General features: G+C 37.9%; 1 protein-coding gene and 1 long non-coding RNA gene across 2 annotated transcripts in view; one reads left to right on the forward strand and one right to left on the reverse strand.

Moving 5' to 3' along the window:
• The window catches only part of ADGRA3 (adhesion G protein-coupled receptor A3), a 55,939-nt gene extending 34,015 nt beyond the window's left edge, over positions 1-21,924 (reverse strand). Inside the window, exons 1-3 of the mRNA XM_027713793.2 lie at positions 21,650-21,924; positions 7,853-7,924; positions 340-411 (exon numbers count right to left, since the gene is read on the reverse strand). Coding sequence (XP_027569594.1) covers positions 340-411; positions 7,853-7,924; positions 21,650-21,924 — 419 coding nt within the window. The remainder of the gene's footprint in view (positions 1-339; positions 412-7,852; positions 7,925-21,649) is intronic.
• Positions 21,925-22,301: 377 nt separating this feature from the next.
• On the forward strand, positions 22,302-27,157 carry LOC120322917. Its single transcript, XR_005562884.1, has 3 exons — positions 22,302-22,505; positions 24,949-25,097; positions 25,862-27,157. It is a non-coding gene; the product is annotated as an uncharacterized LOC120322917 (long non-coding RNA).
• The last annotated feature ends 734 nt before the right edge of the window (positions 27,158-27,891 follow it).

Below are 27,891 nucleotides of genomic sequence, written 5' to 3' on the forward strand. Positions count from 1 at the left end.
AAAAAAGACTTGATGGCATCAAAGCTCTGAATAAACATTCACCCAGTGATGTTTCAAGCCACTGAAATACAAGAAGAAAGGAATAGTACAAGAGACTGTCAGTGAGAACAGTGCGACTGCCAAGCCACAAGCAGCGGATGTTCTTCAGTCATAAGACTGAAAGCAGGCTTTGTTTTACACATGTGTGCATGAGTGTGTGTATAAATTTAGACAGCATATATATTCAACTTTTAATATATAATAGCTTTGCTGTCTACATTTCCAGAACCTAAGACTTACTCTCTCTGAGGGTTGTTGTGTTTGTTTTGTTTAAACTGACTAGCTAGATATACTACTTACAGTCTTTTCAGAGATGAAAGCCCCAGAAAAGCTCCTGGATCTATAGTACTAATAAGGTTGTTCTTAAGATCCCTGTGGGGAAAAATTAAGACATTACATGTACCATAAATTACACTTTAAAACAGATATACATGCATGAAGATACACCAAACTTGCCTTAATTTATTTGAGAATCTCCAAGAAAAAAAAAACAACCAACCCGCATTTTTACTTTCTTTGATGTAGCATCTTTCAAAATTTGAAAATCTGTATTTTAACTATAAGGAGGAATAGAAACAGCATGTATTCCCTTAAATATACTATCAGTTCATATCACATGAAAGAGTATAGAGTCAAAGATACTTTTCCACTGTGTCTGAATAGTCTACAGTTACGCAGGGTGAGACATTTGCTTATTACACAGTACGATACTGTTTAGCACAATGTTGTCTTCTTTAGTCTAACCGATTTTCAATACTTCAGTAGTGCCCAACATCTACCAAAAGGAGCAAAACACGATCCTAAAAATACACTGATGACACAACATTGCAAATTTCCACCTACATTGCTGGCACAAAAGCAAAGCCCTGGCTGAAGATCCCAAATAAAGCTGGTGAAATAACTCCAGAGCAGATTATTAAATCTTAAATTCCCAGGGACTGTAAGGAGAAAGGTAAAGTAACCATGGCATTAAATTGCTTTACAAGTGATACAGGATTTTTAACTCCCAACTTGAGATATTCTGAAGATACAGCTTAATTTGAAAGGTCACAGAAAGCAGCTGACAGCATTATATGGTTTTGAACAAACTTTATCACTGCATGAATGCTAAAATTATTTCTACCTCCTTATTCACCCAAGATTTTTATTAGACTACTATCTGAAACTTCACAGACACTTATTAGTACAAGTAAAATTTCTCATTCCTTGGTAATATCTGAACATTCTGCATTCAAAAAGAAAATTAGTGACTTCATTTAAAAGCTGTTTTAATATGCAAGAGTAGAAAAAACATCTAAATCTACTACAACATTAATTCTTCCTGAAAGAGAACAGTACAAGAGGATAACATCTACCATCACAGAGACATGCATGACTGAAAATATAATTCATCCCAAGATTTCACAACAGCATTTCCTGCAGACAGATTAACTAATCATAGTACAACAATGTCATGGTATGTGTATCAAACTCGAAGTTGTAAATAAAAATTTTTAATACTTGAAATACTTTAAATTTACCTTGCAATACATTAAATTAATTTTCATATACACACTTCTCTTATCCCAACTTTATTTTCTTGCCCTGTACAATGGCAGTATCAGGAGCCTGAAGAACTGGCTCTTTCAGCAGACTTTTAAACACAGTACCACACCATGACAAATCGGAGAATATTAAATGTTATTAATTGTTTATTTACCAACAGTCTTTGGAGCAGAGAAGAAAAATTATACTTACTGTTCATATTTTAAAATTTCAGCTTAAAATTATGTAACTCCCACTTAAAATCTCACTGTTGAAAACACTGAGGGAGAAAAACCTTGACAACATGCCTTGGAAATCCACTAGTCTAGGCTATCAGTGATCTTTAATTTCACTCCACAAAGTCAAAGAGTACTCCCTGACAAAGTTCTTTCTGAAATCTATTGCAATGGATTCATATAGATGAATGTCCAAAGTGTTGGAATTTTCTCAATCTGCAACTACAACAGTCTCTGTTTTGTTTTTTTTATCCCTCCCAGTGGCAGTCCTTTGTAGGCACTAGCTACGCATCCATCTACCAAAAAGTATTAGGAAAGGAAAACTGTGAAATAAGAGATACCTAAAGATGCCAAAATTAACAGTGACGACATGTCTGGCAGCCCTTCAGAAACAGTAAAAGATATTCACACACAGGCTGGTACAACTACCAGGACTCCAGCATCTAGAGCAGTTTTGACATGAAGAAATTACAGTAATGGTTAAATCAAACACACTTATATGATTCTCACATAAAAGGGTGGGAGAGAGACAATCTCATTAGAAAGTTGCACTTGGATTTGAAGTTTTCATTGTTTTTATGCTTATAAATACTTATAAATAGTTTTAGCAACAGGAAAATTAATCATCTCAGACTTTGATTTTAAATTTCTTTGGCAAAGCTCAACTGACAAGATATACTTATTTGCCCAAATAAAAGAAAACCTGTCCAAAAAAACCCAAAAGAAGAGGATTTGAGTTAGGGTAACATCTTTTATCTTACAGTAACTACATCTTTTGTCTAGCAATTAAAAATACTGCTAAAAAAAATAAAAATGGTAATAAGCAATCTGACACTGAGAACCTATTGAAAGATTCTAAATTTTCTCCTAGATCTAAATAACAATGCAAGTAAGGATGCCCCAAATTTATCAGTGAAGGTGACTAACTGATGTTACAACAGTAGAAAAACTTAGGTTTTAAGGAATGTGTTGAGGGTAGTCATGTAGTTCAAACTGTGGCACAAAGTACAACTAAATCAGATGAACTGCCCCACTGTTATGTACAGTAAAGCCCTGAAAACCTCAAAGGATGCTGATTTTACCATCACACAACTCTCTGTTTAACCGTTTCCATTATAAAAGATATTGTTGTGCCCAAATGGAACAGTCCTTTATCAAATCCATGATTAAGTGGGCAAATAGCAACTTCCTAACAAGCAAAAACATTTTTAAGAGCCTCAATGCCACATCCAGTGTTCTTGTTAAGATGTGAAAAATATCCTAATGAAAGATCACTTAAATTTAACTATGGTTGAAAAAAAAAATCCTTTTGTTTCATTAGACTTTAAAATGAAATGTTTTAGTAGCTAGTTGTCTATGATTTAAAAGTTAGCATCACAGAATCTTCTGAGTTGGAAGGGACCCAAAAGGATCTCTGAGTCGAGCTCTTAAGTGAATGGCCCACATGGGGATCAAACCCACAACCTTCGTGTAATCAGCACCATGCTCTAACCGAGTGCACGTATACATGCTTAAAAATTTACTGCTTTCTGTCTCAGCACAATGAATACTGTCTTAATTATTAATAAAGCATCCTGCAGGCACAAACAAACTATGCATATATACACATACCAACATGTATACATTATTTAGCTTTCTCAACTACCATTGGATATATTATCTTTTCTTCCTTAACACAATTTGAAAATCAATGTCAAACAGGAAAGGTATGAGCTACCATGGACTCTTCCTATAATGGAATGCCTTTTCAAAAGGGAAGTGAGGCAAGAAGACAAAGTAAGAAGTTGCAGAAATAGATTTTACATTACACAAAAATCAGCCAATCCTTCCCACATCTCTATAGGGTGTAGATTTTACGCAGGCAAATACAACAGAGGTTCATGACTCAATTTTTTTGTTTCACAGAACCACAGAATGGGTAAGGTTGGAAAGCACCACAGTGGGTCATCTGGTCCAACCTCCCTGCAGGGTCATCCCAGAGCACATTGCCCAGGATTGCATCCAGATGGTTCTTGAATGTCTCCAGTGAGAGAGACTCTGGGCAGTCTGTTCCAGTGCATGGTCACCTGCACAGTAAAGAAACCCCTTTTCATATTCAGGTGGAACTTCTTGTACATCAGTTTCTACCCATTGCCTCTTGTCCCATTGCTTGGCACCACCAAGAAGAGCCTGGATCCATCCTCTTGGCACCCTCCCTTCAGATATTGATAGACATTGATGAGGTTCCCTCTCAGTTGTCTCTTCATGAGACTGAACAGGCCCAGCTTCTTCAGCCTTTCCTTGTACCAAAGATGCTCCAGTCTCTTAATCACGTTCATACCCCTCCAGTGAACCTTCTCCAGGAGCTCCATGTCTTTCTTGTACTGAGGAGCTCAGAACTGGACACAGCACTCCAGGTGCACCTCACTAGGGCTGAGCAGGGGGGCAGGACCTGCTGGCAATGCTCTTCCTAATGCACCCCAGGATACCACTGGCCCTCTTGGTCACAAGGACACACTGCTGGCTCATGAACACCTTGTTGTCCAGCAGGATCCCCAGGTCCTTCTCTGGAGAGCTGCTTTACAGCAGGTTGGCCCCATGCCTGTACTTGTGAATGCGTGCAGGACCCTGCATCTGCCTTGTTGAATTTTGAACTAATATCAAAATATAGCATAACAATGTCACTGGACATTAAATATTTAGCATATTTTTGTACAGACACTTTTATTACCACTTAGCACAGTTAAAGTCTTTGACCTGATTACTATTATTTGCATGCTTTCTTTCCTGCAAAAGTAGATATAGACATAGCATAGTCATTTCCTACTATAATTAACGAACATTTCTGTCCTAGTTAGAACAGCTGGGACCAGTTCATCACTGTATGGGTGTAACCCAAAACTGTGTATTCTATAGCCTTCCATGCCATTTCCCAGAAACTGGTATCAATAGACTATTTAAACCCTCTGCCCAGAGCAGCCTGACTCCTCAGGCTATAAACTAGGTGTTAAGAGGCCTGTGAGATAGGAGGGTGCTCCTGTCCTCACACCCATTGTGGAACTCCCTGCCCTAGGGAAGTACTGGGCATTCCTGCCTGAACTGGAGAATATATAATCTTGGAGTCTTGGGACTTTTTTAAGCACTCGTGGGATCCAGAGGAAGACTGCAGACCACGGCTCTCAACCAGACTGCAACCACCACTTTTCAACCAGACTGCAACCGCCATCCTCGACCAGACTGCAACAGCACTCTCACCAACAGGTTTTCCCCTCTCCTTTTACTTTGGACTCAGGGGGCCCAAAGAACACCACTCTGTTCATGCCCCAGGGTGCTGGGTTATACATTTGGGTTTTGTGGGTTAAAACCAATTGTTTGTCTGTATAATCGTACTTATTGTATTATTTTATTAAATTGTTATTCTGACTTATAATCTCTCTTTTGAGTTGGGTTCATTTTCCCTGCCGGTTTACCTTTAAACCGGTACATTTTCACCCTCCAGTAAAATAAAACTCTTATTTTGGTAGGCTTATCCACCTCTTCACAAAATAATGGATTAACAAATTCAAACTTTCATAAGTTAACATATACGAACAAAATTATTAACAAATAGATTTGAAATTGCTACTTGGGGCCACCATTTTTAATGTACTTCCTCACAGTTTTGGTACATACAAGCAACAAATAAAACAATCTCTCCCTTTCAATAGTAACAGTGAAGAATTGTCAGACGGGGATAAAGTCAAGAGATATCACATTTGAGTAAAGCGATAACCTAAAGTGCAAGAACTTGCCAGTTGTAGATACCATATACCCAAGTTTACCTGAAAAATTGATAAAATAACAGAAACCATTTTAAAAAATGCAAATTTTTATTAAAATGTCCAAGAACTAAACAAGTTTAGTACATTACCAGATGAATTATGAAGTTGTGATTATTGATTAAAATTCAATCAATTATTATGCAGATACATGTTCCTGACATTCATTTAATTTACTTTTTCAGAGGCCTTAGTTAAATATATCAATACATCTAAAGTCTACCTGAAAACCACTAAAGAGAAATGGCAAATATTTTTGCTGTCAAGTACAACATCACAAAAAAGGAACAAACATAAATGAAATGCATATAAAATTGCTCCCCTAGTAATCAGTAATGTTAAATGACAATGATACTGTCGGAATTAACTATTTAAATGCTGACTGAATTTATTTCTGTTATCTCCATTTCATCTCATAAATTAAACGTGGGGAAAAGAACTTATCTACAAAGAAAGAAAACACTCATAAGGAAACAATGCGAAGTATGAGTAACAAGAAAAAAATAAAAATAAGCAAGAAACTGTAAAAAAAGTGCAATTTTCAAGGCTTGTTAGTTATCACAATGAAAATTAAGGAAAACCATTTGAAACTGAGTTATGTTCAACATAATGTGAATGTTTAAAATAGTTTCTGTGGCTTTCAACTAATTTTCCTTTTACTCTTCATTATCCATTTAAGTTTGAAAAATTATTTTAGGTAAAATAGTAGTTTCTGTCCAAGAGCACTTAGGGCAGAAAAGTTTACTTTTACTACGGCTAAATACCTATTGCTTTTAAATAAGTCTTACACATACAAAAAAAAATAATCATTAATAACTAGTGTATCACACAATTTCTCCCTCCGTTTACGATGAAGACACCTGGCCATTATTTATCCTTTGTTGATGCACTAACTCCTACAGCAGTGCATATAAAAAGAGTTCTCATTCAGATGAGACCATCATACCTTCTAAATTACTGCTATCCCAGCTCACTTTAAATGCTCCAAAAATGATGCCTTCCTGATGTCTTTGCCTTTTCATGAAAGAAGATACTAAAATAACCTAAAAAAAACCCCTTACAAAATATATTAAAAAAACCTTACAAATTACAGGAGTTAAATGGAAGAAAGCCACATTTCTATGATTTTAAAGAAAATTAGGATTTGGACTCATGGAGAAAATGTAAATTATCATCTCAATCTAACTAGAGTTTCAAGTATTTCCTGTCTGAAAATTGTAATGAGTTTCAACAAATAACAACTGTCAGCAGATGCCTTTATTACCTAAGCAAATGCCATCACTGCTGATAGCCTGGCTTCTTTGGCACAACAGCTTACTTCTCCAATAAAGCTCATCTGCCAGTGCAAAGACAAATCTTTCTTCTGGTACGTGGGAGAGGAAGTAGTGGAAGTGTTTGAATTTATTTAGGTCAGGTGACTGGGATTGGAGCCCTGAAGTTTTAGAGGAAGAATAAAATACTTTTAATCCCCTGAAGTCAAAAGTCGTTTGGAACTCTTCCTAGATGCTGTGAGATGATTATGAAACTGGCTACTTTCCCAGTCAAATGGCCTAGAAAAACCCTTATCTCTAAAGTTTATGCCTGCTCCCAGGTAGATCAACCTGCCAATCCTGACCTTCTACCAGCTGGAAAAAAGCTGACTGTAACAGAAGCTACAATGCTGCTTCTTATCCCATAGGCAATATATCATCTGAAAGGGAAAGTGAAAACAGGAAGCAAAAGATATCCAAGAAGCTACTCCCATCAAACTCACTCCTGCCCCCCATACATTTGGTATATACCAAAGTTGTGAAGTAAGCACTAAAACTTTTAAAATATATGTCAACAACAAACAACATAAATCTAGCCTCTTTTAGAGGCTCTAATACATCCGCTTCCCCTACAGATATACTTTGCAACTGTTCGACAAAGGGTTTGACACTTCATAAGAAAAGAAATTAAAGAAGTAATTTTTTTAATAATATAAGCTTTTGTATTACAAAACCACCAACAACAAAGCAAATCCATTCGTCATAGCATTCCAGTGAACTTCCCACTGAAGCTGCCCTCTCACCTGCAGGTGAGATAATCCCTTTTTGCTGTTACATGCCATTCATAAAGAGAACGCTTAACTATGTTAACTCTTCAATCACAAAGAAATATATGTTCTTTATCTTGATGTCCCTTAAGACATTTTGTTCTCAGAATTATTAATGAAACCTAAACAGTATATCACTTAATTTTTAAAGTGAAAATAGCTTTTTAAGAAGTACTTACAATCTTTCAAGAAGGTGTAATCCAGAGAAGGAGCCATTCTTCAACTCTGTTATTTTATTGTTACTCAAAATCCTGTAAACAAAAAGAGACAAGAACAATATATTATAAGTATGGTAACAAAATTATTTGCTGCAGCTAACACTTCTGGCATAAATATTTTTGTTTAGCAGCCTGTATATCAAACTACAATGCCTAGCTCATTGTCTTGAGGTGTATACAACAGCACTGCTTAAACATTACCAATGAGAAAAAGAGGATTTTCTATGTTATATGTCCTAAGTACCATGCAAGCTTACATATTTAATATCTGAAATAAACATACCAGTCTAGGATTATTCTAATGGAAAAACCCAATTGGTGTAGTAGAAAATTAAGTATTAAAGAACAAATCTGTACATTCAACGTTCTTCTTTTCTGTACCCATTTTGGTTTTCCGAACCAGGCAGCACATGCCTGTTTCCAATTTCCTCCACTGCCACTTCCAGCCACACACACACACTCACTTCTCCCAGGTTGTGCCACCTTTCCCAGCCATTCTTCACACTTTCATCCTACTCCTCAATGTAATCTTTTTAAAACATCTGCAAATAAGCTCAGCAAGCATTCCTATCTATCCTTTCTTCTCTCTAAGGACCACATAACTGTGAATTTCCTCTTTCATTGAAATAACTGGATCAGGCCCATCTAGCCAAGCACCCTATCCTCCAAGCACAGCCAGTCAGCAGATGCAAATTATCCTCAAGGTAGGAAATCCTTTGCATAGCTTGATGTTTCCTTACTTAGAAGGACCTGCTTTCTATAGAGCTACATATTTCTCTGTTGGTATCTGCAACACTCCTTACAAAAGGCTTCGCAGTACAATGCTCCATGCCATAAAGAATGCCTCATCTCACTCGTTTTGAAAACGCCTTCTGACAGCTTTATTTGATGTTCCTCAATTCTTACAGTGAAACACGCAGTAATCAATCCCTACCTACCCTCTCTACCACGTGTAATCAATCCCTTCCTAACCTTCTCTTTAGCATTATTATGTAGAAAACTAAATGTCTCCTTACAGATGTAAACCCCATGCTTTACTTAGTTATTCTTCACACAAAAGTCATTTGTGCCACCTTAAGCATTTCTGAGCTCTTTCCAGCTTTATTACACTCAAAATTGTGAGGTAAGACCACCAGAATTGAAACAGTATTCAACACACAGACAAGTCACAAATCTACATAGTGGAATAATGATGTCTGTTTCTTACAATTGCTCTGATCTGCCTTTATCACTTGTGCCAAGAATCTAAGATTCCTGGTCAGCTCAGTGCCGATCATCCTATATATTAAGACAGAATTGTTTTCACCCTGATACATTTTTCATTTTTTTCTACAATGTGCTGCTGCTGCCATTTTATTGCCCAATTAGTTTCATAAACTTCTTCCAAAATTCTTTGTTCTACCCTCATCCTTATTACATCAATCAACTCACCCAACTATATCAACCCCTTACTCACAGTTTTACAGGTCATTAAGAAATAAGTTGTGCATTACAGGTCTCAGTGACTCCCCTTCACTGAGAAGGAGAACCATTTACTTCCACACTCTCTTATATCCTTTAGCAAGCTAACTACTGATACAATGATCCTCCATTGAAGACTGACAGGGTATTTTCATCAAATGCCTTTGGCAAGGGACTGAGACACACCTTCTAGAAAAGCATCTATGTCTCATTATACTGGATCATTCTTGTAAATATTTTGCTGATTCTGAAGAACTCCAAAGATTTGTGGGGAAGAGCTTCCCATTAGAGATGATGTAAATTTTACATGGTACCTGTATCTTTATCCAGGTAGCCAATATATTTATTATAGATTCTACTGATTTGTTCAACACAAACATCAGACTTGGAAACATGTAGGTGGTGATGCACTTACAAAAATGAGCATTTGTCATCCCTCCAGTCCTCAAAAATCAAGTTCATTCTAAGAAAGACTTCAGACATTCATCATATGACTTCTTCATCCCTGAGTTCTTCTAAAAGCTCTCCAGTTGCACCATCTTGTCCTGGAAATTTATTCACTCTGTCAGACTGTGCCACAGCTTCTGCTACAGTCACTTCAACTTCAGACAGGTCCTCTATCAAGTGCATCCAGCAAATGCAACATGTCCCTGCACTTCTTCACTTACACCAATTACATCTTCAGGCTGGATAACTATTTCTGCACCTAAAACTGACACTATGAGATTTCTTTCTGGTCTACAACATCTTTCAAACATCCTTTACAATAGCCATAAACCAAACACACCCCCACACCTCTCTTTCCTCCAATGCCTATAATTTACCATCATCTAATGACAAGGATTAATACTTCAAAACACATTATGAATAAGAAAAACTAAAATACATAAGTAATTCAAGAAAACTGCATCATTTTGACACAACCATATATTACTCAAAGTAGTTTTCTTCTTCAGGTTTCTCAAAGATTGTCTCGAGCCTCTGTGGTTTAGACAAACAGTGTGCAGGCACGTTTATTTCTAAGAGCTCTGGCTTTGAGTCACTCTATCATCTCACATACAGAGTCACGACAGCTGAACAAACCACTTGAAAATCTTTCCATTTCCAGTTTGATGGAGGGAATTTGAAGCCAATCTTAAATTATTAACAAAGGTAACAAGTTCTGATGCCAAAAGGAGGAGATCCCATTCCTTCTCCTCCCATTATTTCTGCGGGTCATCTTAAGTCATCTCTGGTGCCCACTGCTCCACAAGCAACAGACGTTAAACTACACATTTACCCAAGGAATCTTCCAAGATATAAATTTATATGTCAACTGCAAAGTGTGATCAACATAGTATGTATGCTACACAATCCCAGGTGAAGACTGATCACTGGAATGGTGAAAACTATGAGGGGAAAGAAATACTTAAAAGTATACTGAGAATTTGCTATTTTATGTGCCAATAATGCCTGTGACATGCACTAGAGTGTCAGCTAAGAGCAATTGCTCTTGTGAAAATATAGTTCTGTAGTCAACTACATTAAGCTATCTTACAGGAAGAAAATAAGAAAATTGCCCCTTGGCTGCAGCTGTGATAACTTAGATGACTGAACAAACGAAACAGTGTTGGTTTTTTTTTAAACACACATACAAACCAAGGAAGCCTGGGTACTCTTAAAAAATGTATATGTATTTCAAGGAATCTTTCCATCAAGGAAGGTACAACATGTAACAGAAAACCATGAGACACATTTGCAAGACTGCAAGTGTGGTGGTAATAATAATAATTATCATCTACTAATGGGAATGCCTGCAAAGCTAGTAAAATTTAGCTGAAACACTAAAATCAGATTGAAACTACTCTCACTTCTACTCAAAGATGAAAAGGTTTCAACCTAAATAGTAAGTATTATCTGTAAAAATAGTAGGTAGAGGATTAATTCAGTAAACCCAATCAAGTACACCTTTATTTCAACATCCTTCCTGGTTTCAGAAATGTATGCAGGAAGAAAAATAGTAATAATATATAAAGAAATAAATGAAGGAGCTTATAAAAAATCATTAATAGTTAATGTAAAGTGAACATAAGGCATAACATCAGCAGCAAGAAAAGACAGACCAATTTCAGACTTATGGAGAAATTAAAAAAACAAACCACGAGGTTCACAAAACATCTAAATCAACGCAAGCAACCAAATTATAAGCCTTGGTAGCACTGAAGTAACTTGTATCTTAGTTATAGTTTACTTCATCTTAAGATTAATTTATCTGTACTTTTGACAGAAAAAGAAGCTATTCAAAATGCAGCCAGAACCACTTCAAAAATAGATATAACTGACTGAACTTAATTTAAACTAAATAAAAGTTACAGTTCTGTAAAAAAAATTAGTTTTCTGACATTGCCTATAAAATAATAGGCCTAAAGTAGAAGCCTTTGAATATCTGTGCACAAGGTAAATTTCTCTCTTGAGTATGATGTACAAATTACAGTCAGGCTGATTTAGTATTTTCTCTGCAGAGGCTGTTAGTTGCTCAACCATAAAGGTTTAGTACAATAAATGATGGATTTTACAACACACCATATAACCAAAACCACTTCATCACACTTAAAAATGTTGTAAGTATAATCTTAAAAAAAATGCAGTTTAGAACTTGCTATTAATATATTTAGTCTATACATTATTTGAAGCATTAAGAGATGTGGCATAAGAAGACAAAACATGATAAAGCATTCACCTCAAAGTAGATGTTTTATAGTCACTTTCACAGTTTCTGTGCATTAATGTACAGTGAAATATGGACTATTATGTACTACTTAGACACAGGATGTTATTTGTGATCAATAATAATTCTAAGTTACTAGTTTAAGACTATAATTTTTCCTATGAGGCAAGTAATTCTGAAAATATGCTAACTTTTCTATCTTTAGGAAGTTTAAAAAGAAAACAGTAGAGAGCTACCACTGAGATGAGAGCTCCACTCATTCCTATCTTGTTCAACTCTTCTTTAACAAATGACTTTGCAATATAAATGATGTATCTGAAGATTTCATGAAGGTGTTTCCACAGCCCAAAGGCATTGTTGCTCCATATCAGATTTTTCTTTTCTTTTAAATGATCAACAATGCCTGCTTAGAACACACGCATTTTGCTTGTCCAACCCTTACATATCAGAAAACTAAAATTTGGAATTAACACAGGCAATGTTAGTCCCTGTGTTAAAAAACACAGTCATGGGAATTAACACAAAAAACTTGGAAGAACAAGCAGCTGAAAAGTAGGTTCAAGAAAGAATCATGGACATCTCAAATCACCTCACACAACAGATCTCCCTCTTCCTTTGATTGAGCAGGAGAGTTGTAGAGACAGAGGTGGTCTGAAACAATGCACCTCAAGAAAAAATATAACACCCCCCTCAAAAAACACCCCCAAACTCCCCCCAGCTTTTCACCTGTTCCAGAAACATTGCTGAAATGTTTCTTTGTTGAATATAGCTTGGATCAGAAAGCCCTTTTTCCATTTTGCTCCATAAAGTAGCAGAAGACTTTGGCAAACCTCTGCAAAGAAACAACTCTGACTCTTAACTTATTGGTGAGACCTTTAGCAGTAGATGCACAGTTGGTAGCCTGCAAAACATAAATGCAGTCGAACTCAAAGTCTGTCTCTTGTACTACAAAGAATTTTAGCAATAGATACTAAAGTTGATGTACTAACTTCTTTATATAGAAGGAAAAAAAAAATCACAGCTGTTTTTACCATTAAAATAAGAAAGTAAGCACTAAGTGGAAAAAGTTTTGTCCTATGAAATGATTTTGGCTAGTCAGCTATAAAACAACCATCACTAAGACAGCAGTCAACGAGGCAGGAATTCAGAATGCATCTCCAAACTTCACATATGAATCCTTTCAGTGGATATTATTAAAACACATATATCCATTAACACTCCTAACCTGTAGTCAAAATGGCCATCAAGATGCCTGTATGAAGACTGGGAGACCGTAACTTTTAGCTGAATGCTGAAGTAGCTTCCAGAACACATTTTAAGAGATTCAAACAGAGAGCCAGGAAATAGAAAATAAATCAGATCATTTCACAATGACTGTATAATCTAAGGACTGGGAAAGCGGCCACCAGTACAAGTCAGACTAAAATAACCATCTGTGCAATGAAGAAAAATGCTTTCTGCTGAAAGTTGTGAACATGCAAAAAGGAATACATTTTTCAAAGTTTATCTTGTACAAGCTGATTTAACACAGATATAAACCCAATATTTTTCAACAGTTAGTATTTTGCCTTCTAGTGAGTTAGAGGTGTCAAAAGCAACATAGTAATGGATTGAACTGAACATGAACAGTACTTGCTTAAAAGTAACTCTGAAATGAAAACACTTCACCAAACTTTACACAGTGAAAGAACTATGAATCTTTCCAAAGCCCCTAATGAAAGGAGACAGTATTTTCCAATTCAACAAAAGCATTATAATTGAGGAAGCTTAGCAATGAAATATTTGCAAAACAGAAGTTTGGAAGAGATAAAAGATTTCCTATGCTATTTCATTATAATGCATATTAAACAATATTAAAATTGTAAACTAAACCACTCACAAGTAATGAAATTACAGAATTAAAGCTCTATTTATATTGCTCAATTTTTAACTGGTAATGTGCTAACTTTATATAATCTAATGAGGAACCTTTGGTTTTCCTACACAATCCCTACATTACTCTAGCATCAATGACCACTACGCACTGCCATTAGAGAAGTTTTTTCTTGATATTAGTGGCCATATGCTTAATTTATTGCTTTTCATTAAAAACAAACTGTTCTTAAGGAGAGAAATTTATTTCTAGTGAAATACAGTGTCAATCACTGGAACAATTCAGCAACTTTTTCTATGTAAAAGTACTAAATAATAATCATCTTAGAAAAAGCACAGAACTGAGGGGCAAAATAGAATGCAAGAATAAGTAGCAATGTTGCTGCAAATTAAATTACTTTCAAAATAAATTATTGTGAAATTACAACCTTACCAACCAAACCTCTCTTTCTCATACTTATCCCATGTTCAAAAGCCTACCTAAGAAAAAATTCAGAGGACACAGCAACATCCAATTTCTTCCAACACTAACTCTGAGTTGCCGTTTCTAAAAACTAACAAAAAGCACAGGTATTCTAACCCTTGTGACCATTGCATTTTAGGAAGCTTCCTCCAAGTTCTCTCTCCCCTGCTTTTATCTGTAGCATCTGCATTATTTTAAGAGATGATGATCAACTTTTTCTGTAGTAACCATCCTGTCTTACTACCTTCTGCTCCCTCCTGAGTTTCCCACTTAGCCACCACTTGTATACTTTTCAGGATTCCCACTGACTTGCAGTTCAGTGCATGTTTGCCCAACCCAGAAAACCTCCATACATACATGCCAAGAGTGTAACTCACTTCACAAGAAATACTGCACATGGATGCCTAGCCAAACACTCCTAACTTTAGCTGTTATGGCAAATAAATTCAATGTGTCATATCATAGAAGTATTAATTATAGCATACACTGTCACACCCAGTCTCACATGAATTTACACCTCCTATCAGGTGTACCAGCTCTCTAGAAAGTGCTTTGTCTAGACACATTAACAAGCACTTCCTGTCAGATGCTGGCACACAAAGATACATTTACAAAAATTTATATCCTAATCCTACAGAAGTAAACAGTTTTTGGATAGTTTAACTCCCTGAACTGACTAGGCATGGAGCCAGACAAAGGCTATTACTGAGCCAGGGAGGGGAGGAAAAAACCCTCAAACATCCACACAGTGAGAGACTGGGAGGTGAAGGTACAAACATCAGCTCCAGTTTAGGCTACAGTTTTACTGACAGCTGGATGCAGATGTAACATTACTCAATCAGAGGGAGAGATCTCCTCTATCGTGTCCTTGCTTCTCATCCCTGTGTCAGAAGCTGGAAGAGAGGGTTGAAGGGAACCTCCTTTCTCCAGCACAGAGCTGTAAGGTCACCTCACTACAACCCACAGAAACTTTAATGAGCCCATCGACACACAATTTTGAGAATTGCTTTAAATTCGTTTTAACACCAGAGGTTGTTATCCTAAAACAAAAGTTCGAGAATCAGTTGTCTGGGATGTTTGACAGGATGTTTTTAAAAATCTGAGTTTCAAGGTAAAACGTACTCTATAAAAACACAGGTTAGCCAAAAACGAGTTCTTGTATCTGACAGAAATAAGCCTTTGTGTTCAGATGGAAATAGTGGAATTAAGCTGCCTATTTCTTAAATGTCTTTAATCAATCTGCATTTATTACGTTTGGGTTTTTTCCCCACAAAGAGCTCTTAGTTGGCCTATCTTACCAAAAATGTCAAGTTCCTACTCCAGAAGTGATGACTCTGCAGCCCTGCCAAAACTGGCTGACCAGCTTGGATCACACACACCACCAAAGCAGCTTGGCTCCTTTGGGACCTAGAACCTCTGCACTGCAGTGCACTGGACCCCACTCACTCTAAGGCAGCCTGGAGATCTGAAAGACATTAGTGCACTGCACCACTGGACGTGCCCTGTGGCATTACAGCAGGTGGAACCACAAAGCAGTAATCCATATAAACACTCTAAAGGCAACAAGACATTGCAGTTTTCACTGCTAAACACACAAACAGTGAAATATAAAGGTGAAAATAAAATTCTCACCTATTTACTGTGTAAGGACTAAAGATATTCAGTAAACTACTTATTATAATTAATATTTAAAATGTATCATTTATCTCACAAAAACATACTTTATCTGAAGTTTTTACATTTAAAACAATTTATTATCACTGATGAAAAGGAGTGCTCAACTGTTTTTAATCTTCATGGATTAAAGAAAGCATTTAAACTGAATAGATTAAATTATAGACTATTATGGTGATGATACAGACTAAATAAGGCAGTAATGACAAATCCATGAACCTGCACATATAAACCATTAAATTATGAAAAATCTAAACTTGTAGCTCCACAGTTGTTTTAAATTACAAAAATGACCTCTGAAATGAGACACAAGTAGTGATTTGTTCTTCATCCCTCCAGCACAAATTCTAGTTTGAATTCTTTTACCCTTGGCATTAAATAAAAGTTTTAGTATTTTGCAGTTCTGCCAAACTGAAACAAAACCAGGAGTACTACTGATCAATAAAAGACAACAATAAAAGAAAAAAGTATTAGTTGTGAAGATAAAATCTGTCTTCCTGAGGCTAAATACAGCATAACACATTGAACATTAAATACTCACTGAAGGGTTTATGAACACTTAAAGAACATTGCTATATAGGTAGCTTCATAGGAATAAAGGTATTGGGCAATTTTACATTAATAGTGTAGCTCAGAGAATTTAAAAAAATAATTTTTTCCATTACAAAAATTTAAATTTGCTCTCCAGAATTTTGCAGAACTTATCTCTCTCCACCTCCCTTATTTCCAACTCACCAGGAAACAATACGTAGCTCTGATGCAAAATCTGAACCCCAAGCTTGTTGTATCTATGGTACAGAAGCCATATTTCTAATTACCTCATGTATTTAATCAAAAGTATGAAAATCTCATTGTAAAAGGCACCTAAGACACCTAAGCACCTAAAAATGCTTATATAGAATAGTTTTTTGGAAAAAAAAAACAGTATGAATTGATACAATCATTATTGCATGAAGACTATTACCAATTACAACCCAACACGTGTGTTAAAGCCATGAAATAAGAGAACACTACATGAAATAAGAGAACACTATTCAAACTTGACTGTGTATCCCAGTGGATACATATAAACAACATAACATGCTGTCTTCCAAAGCTGAATAGTTATTCAGATGGAACTAAATATGGTAATTTAGAAGAAAACGCTGTTCAAATTGTGACTTCAGAATTTTCTTGCAGTGTTCAAATAGACACAAAAGTGCACACGATAAGAGAATACTGTATGTACCCAATATCCTGTAATAACAGCAATGAATCAGCGTTGGAAAAGTACATACAGAAAAGCACAAATGTGATTTTTAATATGGTTATCTTCTCAACAAGGGAAGCCACACAAGTTCTGACAGATATATACTGAATAGTTCTACTAGAACACAAGCCTACGAGAAAATGAAACATTCTAATGACTTTGAAGAGTTGGATGTCACTAGTAAAAAGGTATGTACATGTACTGTGAATTACTACATTGTGGCTACAATAATTCTCCAGTACTGCTTCTGTACTGCCACGTGTTCACAAGTACAGTGCATTTTGCATAGCCTACATGTCCACCAGTCAAAGAAAATTTTCAGCTTTAATGGGAGTTATTAGCACTTTGTACCTTCAAAAAATGTTACCACTGCCCAAGTTATTAGTACTGACCACTTAAACAGCCTAAAATTGACTATTCTAAAAAAAAACAAAACCAAAACAAATCAAACAACAACAACAAAAAAAAAAAAAAAAAAAAAAAACAAAAAAAAAAAAAAACCACAAAAATCAAAAAAGAAACCCAACAGCTGTCAAGAGTACCACTGAGTTAGCAACAGAAATGTACTTTAAAAGAAGAATGAAACTTCCACAGAAGACATTTACATTACGTGACTCAGGTAGTTACAATGTAGTCCCAAATTGCGATACAAGCGGCTTCCTACAATGAGAGTGACATTTTCCTTTGAAACTTTTTGAAATTTTGAATTTGTGTTACAAATGGAAAAGCTGCAAAGATATTTGGAAAGCCAAGTTAAGTATGCATTTGAGACGCTTAATGAATGCAGTTTTATGTGATTTTATTTAGGAACCGAACACAAACTGTAACATTTTAAGATGTTTCCCAACAGCAACTCAGTTAAGTGTGTCTTTGAACAGCTCTGAACACAAATCCAAGTCAGTGCTCTGGTTTGTAAATCCTAACACTTTTTTAAGTGCAAACACTGATACTCCTAGGTTCCTATAGCGATATGTGGTTAAGCAAAGTTGTTTGTAGATCATTAAGTCTCCTGATTCAGAAACACAATTCTTTACTAAATATATGTTTTTTCTGTGTTTATTTAGACTCCTATTCCAATAGCATATACATAATGGGTAACTAAAACTTCTCAACGAATAACAAGTATCACAACTTCAAAGGCTTGTCTTCAGTGGAATTACACATTCTTTTCCAAAGAACAAAGTAATGGCTAATATCCAAAAAGTTATGGCATCATCATTTGAGCTTCCATCAAGAAACAGGACAAGAAACAATGGATATCTTATCTCAGCTTCTGTCTCAAGAGTACAAGGCATTCCTTACCTAAATGCGCATCATGGCAATGGCTTCAGCATCTACTGAAACTCAGAGCGTGTCAAAGTACAGAGTTAACAACACTGGGTGAACGTATCTTCACACCAAAAGCATCTCATCTGGCTGGTTAAACTACAAAGGTCAAAGTCATCTATGGTGTTCATGTAGATACACCCTTCATTTGCATCCCCATCAGTTGTTATTATATAAGGCTAGGAAAAAGTCCCTTCCCTAGCTATAACTAAACTTGAATTCACCTTGGAATTTGACCTACTCTGCCTAGTAAAGCAACAGCTAGTTCTACCTGGATTCTAAAGGAATTTCAATTTACCATACTGCCAGAAATCATAAACATTACTTAATCTCCCATAAATATCTCTCCGTACTTGAATACTCCTCTTCTAGTGTTTCCTTTATTTTGCCTCTTATCAATTGAAATCAAGTTAAGATATTTTTTCTGAATTGTAATTCTAATAACTGTATTCTATAATATTGGCCCAAATTTCTGGTACAATAACATGTTTTGTGGCAAACACAGGCCAGGGCATTTCCTAAGTTAAGTGACCTTGCCCAACTTCTCAATATCATTGCTGACCACTAACTACAATGGTGTGCAAGAAGGAAAGAAGCTGGCCTGCATCCTCAGATGCTACTCATTTATCCTAATTTCTAGCAGTTCTCTCATTTCCTCACTTTTTAGAGACTTGTCCTCAAAAACATATCTCTGGGGAAAAAGAAATTGTAAATGCTAAATGCACAGTAGTTGATCTGCTGGAAGTCTAAGAGTCTGACCAATGATAAGGATTAAATCACGATTTCTAAAATGCATATAAATCACTTCATTTGCATCATTCCAAGCTCACTCAAAAAATAAGAAATTATATAAAACTATACAGATCCTTCTATTTAAAATTGGTTTGTGCAAAATAAAGAGTCAACATAAAAGAAAACTGAATTAAAATGCAGCTGACCTACACGGTGATCTATTTTCAGCTATTTATCTCTGAAGTGATCGACTAACACAAAAAGATATAATAGAACTAGTAGTTATCTTAATAGAAGAATCCCACAAGAATCAAGATTCAAGATAACTCAAGGCAGTTTGACTCTAATCAGACAACCTTCCACTATCCATCAAGTGCTGCAATTCTAAGTACCAGCTTGGAAGAAAAAAGTAATTTTTGGCAAAAGATTAAATAACGATTAACCAAGCCACTACTAATCATGATGTTAGTGAACTGGCACTTGGCAACAAACCCCATAAATCACCAACACTTTCTATCGAGGTTAAGATGGATTTGGTAATAATAAAAAAAATAAAATTAAAAAATTAAAAAAAAAAAAAAAACAACCAAAAACCAAAACCCAACCAAACCACAACAAAACACTCAGATATAGAAAGTCATGCCTCAAGAGTCAACAAACTCAAAAGATTCTAAACCTGAACACAACAGTTAGTGTCCACTCTCTTAGAAAAAGCAGGACCACTGATTTAACACTCCCTGCCTTATATTTAAGCAAAATTTCAAAGTGTTCATTACATTATATCAACAGTTATAATATTTACTACAAATAACAATGAAAAAATATAGTTTCTTGCTACATCTACTAAAAAGTTCAAAACGGAAAACTAAATGTTTTAGAAGTTACTATGAACTTCAAAGGCCAGTTAATCGAAAGCAAATAATCAGCATATGTAGATATGCTCTATATACACACTAGATATTGGAGTATGAAAACAAGATGAAAGACCTTCCAAATTCTTCTGTCACTGTAATTATGAAAAAATATCCACTCACAGCAAGGTTGCTGTGTTTTATATCTGCTTGTCTTTCACAGCAATCAGAGCTTCAAGTTTTTTAAATCAGCAATTCAGTTCTTTGAACCAAATGATCCCCACAGTCAACTTCAGCATATCAACAATATTTGATAACTTTATCAAAGTTTTTATGGATAATACCATATTTTTAACATTTAATCAGCCACAAAGCACTTGAAGCTAACAAAGACTAAAATATATTTGTTGCTCAAACAGCCATTACTTTCTACTTTTTACTTGGTTTTCTACTTTAGAAACTTGATATAGGAACATTTATGGTCACTTCTCACAAGTAATTTACAAATATTCTCTGAACCCTCCCAGATTGCCAAGTGAGGACTACTACTTAAGCTTTTTTTTGGCTTTCCCTTTTCTTATAGGTCCAGGTCCAAGCATCTGCTGGGTCCTCACCTCAGTAAGGCTTCCTGAAGGAAGCCCTTCCTTGGTGTTTTGGTGCTGTCAAAGTTCACAAAAGGGGCAGACAGATTGTTGTTCTCATGACAGAACTACATACATTCTGTACTTTTTAAATGTTGGATTACTAATAGATCTTTCAAGCCTATTTTCCACTTAAGCAGATAAATATGTTGAGCTAGACCCCATAATTCAGTTTCTTTTCATCGACTCTTTGTCTACTACTTGACGGCACTTGCCGCTGGGTTCCACTTCTAGGATCAATGTGATCCAGTGCCGATGATGATCCTTGCCCACGTCAGGGGTGTTGGACCATATGATCGTTAAAGCTCCCTTCCAACAAAAACCACTTTATGAACTTCTTTGCTAGAGTGACCGGTTAATCTCTCACGAAGGAAAACGACTTGCAAATCCATTTCGTACTTCGGAGTAAATCGCGCATCGTGTTTGAAACTTATTATTCAAATGGGTAGGACAGGTTTGCCTCAACACAAAACCAGCACGCCTACTGAGAGATGCGGGGGAGCGTGGGGATGCTGTTCTATGGGGCGTTAGCGCCTCTGCGGGACGGTCCCGCCCCTCCGGTGAGTTACGGGACGCTTCACCCCATCTAAAATCACCATCCTGGGAAACTAAGGGAACACATGAAAAGCACATCCGCTCCAGGGCCTTTCTCCAGCGGCAGAGGGGGGTGACCCGCGCCTCCAGTCCCGCCCCACCTCACCCCGCAGTACCTCAGCCCGCATCCCCGCCCCGTCCACGTCGCCCCGAGGCCGCCCCCACCCCCACGCGGGGACGGTACTCACAGGGTGACCGTGCGGTTGGGCAGCGCCTCGGGAGGCAGGACCTGGGCGAGCTCCAGGTTGCTGCAAACCACCTTCACCTCCACGGGGCCGCCGGCCGCCGCTTTGCCGGCGCTCTTGGGGCGCCCGTCGTACTTGCAGCCCGGGGGCAGCGCGGCCTCGCCGCCGCCCAGAGCCGCCAGCAGCAGCAGCGCGGGCAGGAGGAGCCGCGCCGGGCGGCGGCGGCGGCAGTGGCAGCGCGGTGGGCGGCACGGAACGCGACGGCCCGCGGGCGGCATGGCGGGGCTGCGCTGGGGCCCGCGCCGCTCCTCCCGGCCACGGGCGGGAGAGGCCGGCAGGGGGGAGGGAGAGAGGGAAGGGGCCGGGCCCGCCCTGGCCTAGCCCCGCGGGGGCGGCACCGCCGCCATGCGGTGTGGGCGGGAGCCGCGTCCCTTTGTGTGGGGCCGGGCGGGCCGAGCGCGGCGGCAGCGCCGCCTCCCGCCGGGGCCCGACCCCGCGGCACCGAGCGCGCCCGCCGGGCCGCGGCACCACCGCGCAAGCGCCGCGGCGGCGGCCGTGCCCCTGCGCCTGCGCGGCGTGGGGCTGGGGGAGAGGGAGCCGTCGGGCTGTCGTGTTTGTGACGGCCGGTGCCTGCGGGACCCCGCGTTCTGCACAGCCCAGCGCCCCTTTGGCGCTTCGTGCGCCCTGTCCCCCTCGAGGGATCGAAGTAGAGCGCTTTGGTTTCTCTCTCTGCTTCCATAATTTGCCTCGTGCCCCTCAGCTCCATTCTAGCGAGTGGGAGCGTTGCCGTTCATGCTCCGTGGAGAAAGGACAATCCCCTGCCGAAGTTCTGAATGGCTTTCCAAATTCTTAACTCGAAGTAAGCAGCACTTGTGAGACCTTTGTCCTCAAATCATCCCTGTAAAACGAGAAAAGCAGTTATTCTCGCTTGACAGCCAGAGAGCCACATTTTCTAAGTATGAACCTCAAATGTAAAAAAAAAACCAAACCAAACATAGAAACCCACCACCACCACCCTCCCCTGTCTACACATACACACAAAAAGACCCCAAAACCAAAAACCCGAAAAAACCCCTACCTACAACGTGTGTTTTCATTGCACACTTGGGCTACTTTTCTGGGTGTAATTAGGTTGTGTTCTCATATTTCCTTGCAGCCAGGCCAGCCAGGCGCAAACGTTTCTGTGCCAGCGACAGCTGAAATTCTCAATACATTCTTTGCCTGTGGTAGGTGTGAGGAGAATAAAAGAACTGTTACCTAACTCGCAATCAAATTACAAGAACGAGCAGCAGCTACTTTAAAAATTTTAAGATAGATTTTGCAGAACTTGTGGGAAGTTCTGGTCCCTCACTCAGAACTTAAGGGTGCTCCATCCTTGCAGAAGAGCGCTGGTAAATAGCACCCTGCAAAATACCTGATATTGCACAGAAATGCCATTTTAGATATTGACAGTAACAGCTGCCAAAATGAGTTTTACAAAATCTTTAACTTAAGATGTCCTTGAATAATGTCGACCACTCAGATTGTGACTCGGTTTTAAACATAACCTAATGAAAGATTCTGACAAACCATCAGAACTGTGGATTGGAGCAAGAAGAACAAGGTTACAGTAAAAACATCATAATCACCCTTTACTGTGGCCTCTTACAAATGAAAATGGAACCTGTCCCCGTGTACTGAGATTGTTGACCAGAGTGCAAAGAGGACACAGGTCTCTGAACTTTAATATTATGTTTGTGCGCCACTGAGTCACTCAACAGGACCAACCTGATCTGGGTGAGATGCGAGGCCACTGTTACACTGGAACTAAATTAGGTCAGGGCACAAAATGCAAAGTTGACAATGGTTTTCTACTCTTATGCTGCAGTTATACCAACTGTAAGAGAAGAGAGGTCTAATTAGCATAAAATTCACCAGCGTAGAGTTAATTCTTCCGTTTTGGGCTTTGTTTTAAACAAATTCAGGCTGCAGAGTGAGTTTGTATTGGAACAGTGCTTTGTATCATAGAACCTTATCATTTTTGATCTGCCACCAGGAGTTTTAAAGCTGGATTGACTGTATCAAACCATGGCCCAAGATACCTTTTCCCTCAGAAGTAGTGCTGGGTTAAACACTTCTTCCCTTTTGCTGCCTTCTTCCCATAACTTTTGGCTGCATCAGTAACATGTCCTGATTCACTGCACAACTACATAAAAGGTCTGTGCTGGGTGAAGGATCACCATGGAGAAAGGGCATAAAATTGCCTCTTCTGGCAGCACAGGGCAGTTTGTACCAGTTTAGACCATTGATCCCACCAGAATTTTGGCTTTGCATCACCCCAATTTCAGCATAGCTAATCAAGATTGTACTACTGAAGGGAACATTCTCGTGGTTTCCCTCAAGCTACTTGCTTCTCTACCTGGTCTTGCATTTGTGGCAATGCATGTGTTTTGACAGTTGTATCAGTGAGATGATCCATATGATCGCGTAGTCTAAAGGTGATGATGGGAATGGGCTTCTGGTGTCTGTGATCACAGCCCATCTTAATTCTCCATTTTCCCATAATCCTGGAGAGTCAAATTTGTTGTTATGACTTTTCATCTTAATGTCATGTCTCATTGTGTGTTACTTGCCCTTTATATTTATGAACTATCTGCTCTATTCTTTTCTTCTCCACTGAAACCACCCCTACTAAGATCTCTAACCATGGATCTCAGTTGCAAAACTAGAGTTATAAATTATGCCTCTGTTTAAACTGCAGCTGTTGAAACCTACACGTGTTGTTCTCTGATTTTTATTCTAAGTATGACTGCTTCTGCAGTGAATCTAATTCCGTGGTCTGTTGTTCCTTACCTGTCTTCAAAAAGCTCGAAGGCTTCAAGGAAAAGTCTCTTCTTGAAGGCTTATGCTTTTCCGATTATCTTTCCTCTTTCGTGCAAATTACTGCAACTTCCATTCTGCACCAAATATTTGAAAACGTATTTTCTTACATTGACTCAGGAAAGCTCGTAATCCGAAACATATGTCTCACAGGAGTCACCTAACAAATTTCACGTATGGGTTTTTTTTTAACTGTGATATATCTTTGTCAAGTTTATTAGGTCACTACTTTTATTGTAATTGTAGTGGTCTAAGGATATAAAAACAAAGTTACATCATATGTCTGCTTCAAAAACCAGAAAGTCCTGTTGCTCCTAGCTTCCCAACAGCCCCTTTACCTGTAGGTTATATGCCCTCACTCTTGCTCCATCTGCTTTAGTTATCTGATTGTTCAATAAACCGATTCAACTCAACAACTAAGCTAGCCTTTTTTTTGTGTTTAGTTTTCTGCCAGGTTATTGAGTTGTATCAACTTAGAGAAAGGTTAAAAGAGTGTCAGAGGTGGAGAAAGAGGAGGGCACGAGGGAAGAGAGTGAAACCTCCCATCTAGGCAGCAAAGTAAGCCATCCTCAGCAACTTCAGGAAAGACGAGGTTTGTATGGGGAAGCTGTATCTTTTATTATAATAGCTAATACAGCTGATAAAAAAGGAAGCAAGCTGTTCCCAATACTTACTGGCTGTAGCTGGGGTAGCAGCTACTCTAAAATATTACCTCTTTCTGACATTGTTTGCTTCTTTTTCTGTATTGAAAATACACAAACTTTCTTTCCCTCAATCCCCTCAGTGCTGGTAATTTTGTTGGTGCTTCCTTGCAGTGAGACATTAACTTGAACTTTTTTGAATGCACTTTGCTTTCAGATTCCTAATAAGCATACTTTGTCCTTTTCTGTGGTTTCTCTTCCCTTTATAAAATTTGCCACTAGTACATTCAATTTTGAAAAGTAATTTAAAGTGAATGTACTAGTGGCAACTAGGGAAACCACAGAAAAGGACAGTTTTTCCTCTCTTCTTTCTAGTCTCCTAATTACTAACTTTTTGTATCCAGTATATTAAAAAGAAGGGTGTGGGAAAGAGTGGAAGGCAACTAAATTCTTATCAGTGTTTATGTGTAAACAAAGGTAGCTTTGGCAGCACTTCAAATTCTTTATTTGTCCTCAGATCAGAGAGATAAATAGGAGCTTGTATGTGATTTGTGTCTGTCTTGCATTCCGATTGTTTTGTTACTCCTGTCCTTTTCTTTTATCATCCCTTATTTTATATCCTTGCACATTTTTCTGGGCTATCATCACCTTCACTGAAATGAGTGCTTTCTAATTCTCCTCTCAAGGGACTCCCATGTTGCTTCATATCTTACAGGTTTTTTTCTTGCTGCCACAGAGTCTTCTACCTACCACATTTCATGGACTGGGACATCATCAGCTATGTTTTGTTTGCTACAGCAATTATCAGGGAAGAGGAAGCATTTGGTTGCCCTCAGCCATGTCTGCAATACTGTGGTTATTTGATATTCCAAGTACAGGGAGGTGATGATAACTGCTGACACATGCTGGCTTGCTGTTGGTAACCACTAAATCCAGGCGGGTGCAGAGTCACCTTTGTACAACAACTACTTCTTACACAGCTGCAGATTGTAGTATATCCATGCCTCTGTCAGCCAGTTCAGTGAGTTACCCCAAGCTCTGCTGTGTGGAATACACAGATATTTCCAGATGCTTGGCTAGTGTTTGTCATGTTGGATATTCTCCATTTGTTCTCAGACACAGAGATATTCTCTGCAAGCCCCTCTCCCAGTTTACTGCAGTCAGAGGTCAGAGATCCTCAGTGTCAGTAGTATAATGGGAAAAATAGAGCTTTTAGCCTCAGTTGGGAGTCTGAGGAGAAACACTATTTCCCTTTACCTGATTGTTCCTTTAAGTAGACATATTTCAAGAATAGCAGACATTCATTGACTTAGTTTGTCTTATAGAAAATGTATAAAACATTTTGGAAACGTATAAAACATTTATACAACAGCCCATGCTGTTTATTTAGAGGTGTTTGGGTTTGGTTACCAATAAATCCCAAATTAAGTGAGAATTAGACACTGAAATCTTTTATATTAAAACTTGAAATACCACCAGATTTCTGCAGAAAGAATAGTCAGGACCTGAACATTCTCATGCTTGATTTTCACTTTCTTTGCTGTGTGTGAAGGAAAAAAAACATTCTATGTGGATTCAGCAGACTCATATGGGAACCTCACTCCTCTTCTGCTGTTCTAGTCTATAACTGTAGATGGAACACTGACTTTGAAATACAGTTCCATTGCTAAATTTTAGAAAGCAATGTGTACAGCTTGAAAATATGTAAAATATTTTGGGAAAGATTTCTTTTTAATATACAGTTCCATCATCACATTTTCAGTGTTTGGCTTCCAAATAATTGTTTCGTATCATTTTGAAACATCTTAGCTTTCTGTGTATCTTATATGAATTTTCATAAAAATAAAAATAAAGCTATAGAAATATATATTTGCATGGAAGAGGAAGAGATAAATATAGTTTTCATACAACCTAGAATTAAAAATTTTCTAAAATGTGTGACCATCATTCCAACCCCTTTTGAAAATATTTACATCTGTTAGGCACATTACTCAGCATTAGTGTACTTATAGGCTCCCAAGCAATAATCTGCTAATAAAAATGGAAATAAAATAGTTTTCCTTCTACTCCTTATCATACTTTGTTAAATACTTCAATAGATGTTATAATGTAAGTAGGTTTCAAACACTCAGAGTTGTTGGGAAAAACAAGTATGAAAACAAAAATTGGACTACTTCATTACTAATGCAGTTGCTCTTATGGCTTAAAAGAAGGCAATGGCATTCCAAGATGGTGGTGATTATGTCTGGATAGATAGATGTGGATTTGCACTGTTGTGTGAACAATGCATATGAAAGAAAAGCTGTCTGATGCTTAAGCAATTCAAATGGTTCGGAAGTTAAACTTCCTTAACAGGAATACTTTGAAGTATTTCCTTCACTCCCAAATCTTATCACCTTAGATTTTACAGAACATTAACCCTAGAAAAGTCCCAATTTTATTGGCTGCGTAATGTCGCCTGAAGCAAGAGATTCTCTTTTTCTTCCCTGCATGACATCTCAAACTCAGGCGGAGAATTTAGATGGAAAAACAGAAGGGAAAAGGCTAATATAATAACGAAAATAAAATAGACTACACTGGCCAGAGACAAGCAGCTGAGTCTCACACTGACATGGGACTGTAGCTCAGACAATATTCCGCAGGACTGAGCTAGGCCTGGGCAATAGTAAAAAAGAAAAGGAGGGATGATAAGAAGCTCATCTGGACTCAGAGGTGTACCCACAGCCCATGGAGCAGGAGTTATGA

Source organism: Pipra filicauda, unplaced genomic scaffold (genome assembly GCF_003945595.2).
Source record: "Pipra filicauda isolate LSUMZ 115617 unplaced genomic scaffold, ASM394559v2 scaffold169_size1572857_pilon, whole genome shotgun sequence".
In the NCBI taxonomy this organism is placed as follows: Eukaryota; Metazoa; Chordata; class Aves; order Passeriformes; family Pipridae; genus Pipra; species Pipra filicauda.